The sequence below is a fragment of the Vanacampus margaritifer genome, chromosome 18, assembly GCF_051991255.1.
Source record: "Vanacampus margaritifer isolate UIUO_Vmar chromosome 18, RoL_Vmar_1.0, whole genome shotgun sequence".
Taxonomy (NCBI): domain Eukaryota; kingdom Metazoa; phylum Chordata; class Actinopteri; order Syngnathiformes; family Syngnathidae; genus Vanacampus; species Vanacampus margaritifer.
In genome coordinates, this window is record NC_135449.1 from 9033754 (window position 1) to 9039220 (window position 5467).

A 5467-nucleotide genomic window follows, 5' to 3' on the forward strand; every position below is an offset into this window, starting at 1 on the left:
GGAAAATGCATGGGATGCCTGAGTGGGAAATTTTCCATTCTTGGACATTCAGAAAACAATCAATTCAGGAGACTGTTGATCAGCGTGTACAAACTGCAAACATACAATTTTGTCACATTACTTGGAACAGGGTGTCGGCAATGTGCCACATGCTGCATCACCAAGCCAAAATACATTATCATCTGCTCACATGTGGCCGCCAGCTCTGGACAGTTTCACTCCCTTTTTCTTATTTTTTATGATCTTTCTCGGCTTGCCGCTACTGCCACAAGGTCAGGATCAAGCTGATGCGGACCATGAATTAGTTTTATGTTTCCTGACACCAAATCCATTTGAGATCATTGACGCCGCCTTTCCACAATCCTCCGCGACAACAAGTCGCTCTCCTCGGCGCTGTCACTCATCCACAAGTCTGGCTTTAAATCGTCCAAGTGTGTCCCTTTATCATCCGCCGGCTGCGTCTTTTTCAAAAAATGTGTTTACATGTATGAAATTGGAAAGAAGGCACAGCGGCAACAGATTCAAAACAAAAAACAGTATTTTTTCCCTATTTTATTATATTTAAAAGTAAAATCCACCACACACGTTTTGCGTGAAAAACAACTATATAAACTCTTCTTTAAATACACAACGGCCCAACCTCACCACTCTTTCTCATCGCATACATGATGAATGGACGATGGCATTTGACATCCGAGAAGCAATAGATCCCTTGCAAGATATCGAAGGAGTCGATGTAGCCTGGAAAAGTTGGGTCCCAATTGGAGATTCTGAGGGGGAGGAAAGTTCATTTTGAGTGATACGTGACAAAGTAGCAGTCAAAAATTCTTCGTCACTTTTTTTTCTCCCATTACGTGTCCCAGGATGTCCTGTTTATGTCCCGTTTTGTCCCACAGTGGCCCATATTGTATCATTATGCCTCATTACATCCCATCATGTCCTATTATGTCCCAGCATATCCTTTAATTATGTACCCCATTGTTCCTTAGAATCCTAAAATGTCCCAATTGTGTCTCATCAACTTGCTTCATGTCCATAGTGTCCCATAATGTCCCCTATTGCATCTCTGCCCCTTATTGTTTAATTAGGTCCAGATTTTGATTACTCATCGTGAGTCATTACGTCCCATTGAGCCTGATAAACTAATCACCCAAATAGTGAGTACTAAATTGTGTGTTCACTCATTTCAAAATATTGCATGCAATGTTGGCAACAAGTGCAAAAGTGGTAGAGACCACCGTATCAAGCCTGAGATTTAGCCAGCCAAGCTAAGGAGCCAGCCAGGCTCCTAACATGGGAAATTGAGGTAGCCCAACAATTTTCCAGATAGCCCAACCCTTTGATAAGAAATATGGTCATTTTTTTTCAAGTCATATCGTCACAAAACTGAAAATAATGCAGGGTTCTACGTTAAGCCTGTTCGGGTGGTGGCCAGAAACCAAATTGAGGTGGCTCTGCCAGAGACTGTCCCTGTATATCGCTGGTTTGGTCCGATACCTCACATATCATAATTTGGCCAATTTAATATATATATAAAAAATCTAGACTTTTAGTCGGTCACGTGTGCGTTATTTTTGACAAATTATTCAAAAATAAGAGAATTATAATAATTAATAAAAGAAAATAATTATTTATATTGTAATAATAAAATACAAATATTGCATATTATATTATTAAATGTTTAAGGCCATTTGTATTTTAAACTCCGTGTCCACACTATATAGACAGCCTGTAGAATACACAATAAAATTAATTTTAAAAACTAAATACATTAATACAATGAAAGTGCCATAAAAAGTCCCATTCAAACTATGTGGTTGTATCAGCTTTTTCAAGGGAAGTGCAAGGAATTGAATTACATTCGATACAACAGTGAGTGTTTCAAGTATGTTTAGAAGTACAGTATAGCTCACATTTTTCTAGACTTCAACACAACCTGTCGTGTCGCATTTTGAACACCGGGTGGCACACTGGGCGCCACAAACGTAATGACGTACTTCACTGAGACGGCCAAAGAAGAAAGTCCTGGATAATGAATGGATTTTAGCATTGTGACTAAATATAAATAAAAGACTGATTGCTGAGAATACTTCACAGATAATCAAACCCAATGTCCGCTACAAGCACTGACATTGATCCCCTCCCAATTTAAGAATATTTGCGGCAATCGAAGGCTTTTATCTGCTGTGATTGGACTGCAACGAGGTTACATGCTATGCTAACGGCCAACGTGCCGACGGAAGCTTGGGTTTTTCTCCAGTATAAGGAAATAGAAATATGGACACTTACAGAAACACCAGCGCAGGCACATTCCGCACATGGCGATAACGCTGGAGATCTGCAGCGCCCGGCCACACTCGGGGCTCATGAGGCAGTCGCGCGTCTTCAGGCAGCATTTGGGGCACTTGCTCCCTTCGTCACGGTTGCGTCTGCTCTCCGTCACATGGACCCGCTGAGGCTGAGGCTGAGTCTGGTACGGCTGAGGTTGACTCTGATATGGCTGAGGCTGACCCGGGTACATCTGAGGCTGACCCGGGTACATCTGAGGCTGGCCCGGGTACATCTGAGGCTGACCCGGGTACATCTGAGGCTGACCCGGGTACATCTGAGGCTCACCCGGGTACAACTGAGGCTGATTATAGTAATCCTGAGGCGGACGTTCATACGGAGGAGGCTTCACATCCAAAACCTCCTTCTCACTGTGGACGGCAGACATGGTGCGGATTGCGGAGGCTCGTAAATCGAGGATGCTTGAAAAACCTAAAAGACAAACAATTGTTAGCTTTTCCTTTATTTTTTCTAAAAACTAAATCATAATATTGCAAGTTAATTCTCAGAATATCTTGACTTTTTATAAAAATACATGAAACTTATTTTTTTTGCAACTCTACAACTTTAATGATTTCAACTTCCAAACCCCAAGAATAATTTTTTGTTGCCCTTTAATAATGATACAACAAAAAAAAAAAAAAAAATTAAACAAAAAAAAAAGAACTTTGCATTGATTACAGCTAATTATAATTATTTATATTTCTTGTAATGATGCAATTGCAATTTCCCCCCAAAATTATTTTACAAAATATTTATTCTTGCGGCACTTTGACTTTGTTGTGGAAAGAAGTACTTCTAAAAATTCTAATACATAATATTTCTAGATATTAACACTTGTTCTCGGCTCTAAACTTGAAAAAAAAATCTCACAGGATTATCACTTTATTTTCAGATCACAACTAAAAATATATGATCATAATTAAAAATAACATTTTTGACTTTTCAAAATCTAAAAAAATATGTTTTTGTCTTAACACTAAGACTTTCCTCAACGTTTTCTCATATTCCAACTTCTTTCTTCATTCATAATTTCAAAACAAAAACAAAACCCTGCCTACTTAATGCAATGACTCATAAAAAAAACTTCTCATAATATTAAGACTTTTTTATCTTAATTTTACAGCTCAATTTTCAGATTGCAACTTAAAAAAAAAAAATTCTTGTAATATTACACCTTTATTTTTTTTGCTTTTAGCACTACAACCTTATTCTCAGATTGAAATTTTAAGAAACAACTTTTTCTTGTAGTACTGCAATTTAAAAATTCTCATGATCACAACTTTTTTTTCTTCAAGTTAGTACTACTACTACTAATAATAATTACCCCCCCTTTTTTTCTCAGTTTATTAGAATTTTTATTTCTCGTATAATATGACTATTCTTGGATTGCAATTAAAAAACAACAACAAAATATTTTTTTGAAAACTAATCATACTCTTTGTAGCCATATAGTTCCCACACCCGTGTTTGACAGTATCCATGTGTCATCGTGTGTTGTGTTTTTGTTTTGGAATTGCTCACATGGGCGTGTTTGTTTTTATCACGCCATCATTTCTGTTTGCAATCTTAAAATAACTCAGTTACCTGGAATTGAACCTGCCGAGAATTTTACACCTCTTGAGTGTGAATCATGAACATTTTAAGCACCTTTATGAACACATTAGCCATGAGTGGAGTCAGATTGATTCTTCCACACTGATGAACATTCCCTGACTGCTCCCCCGGCAGACGCAATCGGATATTCCATCATAACCCGGATTTGGAAATAATAACATCTTATACGCGAGGGGATGGGGAAAGGAGGGGTCCCACATTTGTTCCAGCCCAGGGTAAATTCGATCGAGGGGGGCACGGCGGCATTTTAAGTGCACCTCCTCCCCTGCTTTGGAAAATTGCCGGCTTTTCAATCATAAGTAATGAAATTCCATCAGCCTCCCTGGGAGAGGAAGCAAGGGAAAGAAAGGCCCATTAGGAGAAGGAGGGAAAAGGAAGCTTGTGCTCTTACCCTTTGCGTTATGTCGCTTTCAATCTCTTCACAGCACGGACAACTCGCTCGACGCCTCGGACAGAGTGGTCACATTGCGTCTGGAAGTAGAGCAGTGCGGGTGTGGCAGCAAGTCTTACAGGTTTTCCAGGTGAGACGCAGGTTGAGTCTTAAAGGCGCACTTGTATAATTAGTCATTGCAAGACGCAACATGTAGGACAAGAGAAATTAAATCGAAAGATGTGAGGTGACAAGAGTGCGTTGAGGTAATTTTTCTGCCACTAGATGGCATTAGAGTTAACAATGCAAACAATATGAGACATTGGTAACAGCACATTGCATTTTTCTTTTCATATTGAACTGCTTAGTTTTACATTTCTAGAATTATAAAATACTTTTATTTATTTTTTATTTTTTTTACATTTGACACCAGAATCAAAAACTGTTTTAAAAAAGCAACAGAAAAGTTACAACTTACAACTTGACCCCAGTTCCCACAAATACAGGCCTATGCTATTACTGCTAAATTGTGTTATAGGGACTCCATGAAAATAAAACTAAATGCGCCTCACATCTAAAGATCAAGTGGCTTGGAGTCACAAAAAAAGTACATTTATTGGCTTTTTAACACTTTACGTGACAGGACAGCTGAAGAGTTGATAGGAAATGGGAGAGAGAGGTCCGTGACCTTTTTTTATTTTTATTGACACAATTGAGTGTAGTACAAACAACCAAAATTTCACATTACAATGTCAAGAACAATTACAAACAAATAACAATCAATAAACCAACAAAAATCAAAACTATGCAGTCAACTCAACATTCAAACAAACTTTCCAGTCTGTCTGGGGTCACATGAAAAGCCTCACTCAAACACATTATATGCTCAGATTTCTTACTTTTAACAATGGACAGTACATTGATATATGACTTAAAATCAATCCCCCCCCCAAAAAAACTAGGTGTGGAAAATAATTACAAAATGTAGCCTTCCCTGTCTTGCTCATTAGGTTTTTTTTGCACCTGTGCTCGTCAACCTGTTCCCCTGTGTCATCCAATCAACTCCGTCAGCCACTTGTGTCTTGTCCAGGTGTTTCTCGTTGTCGTGTCAGTTGGCTTATATTCCATTCACAAGCAAAGCCGGCTTCGTTT

General features: G+C 38.6%; 1 protein-coding gene across 1 annotated transcript; it reads right to left on the minus strand.

Annotated features, from left to right (window-relative positions):
- Positions 1 to 520: 520 nt before the first annotated feature.
- LOC144038380 (uncharacterized) lies at positions 521 to 4434 on the minus strand. Its single transcript, XM_077550847.1, has 3 exons — positions 4337 to 4434; positions 2290 to 2760; positions 521 to 770 (listed from the first exon to the last, which is right to left on the minus strand). Coding segments are annotated over exons 2-3 (429 nt in total). The 5' UTR covers positions 2717 to 2760; positions 4337 to 4434; the 3' UTR covers positions 521 to 768.
- Positions 4435 to 5467: the final 1033 nt, after the last annotated feature.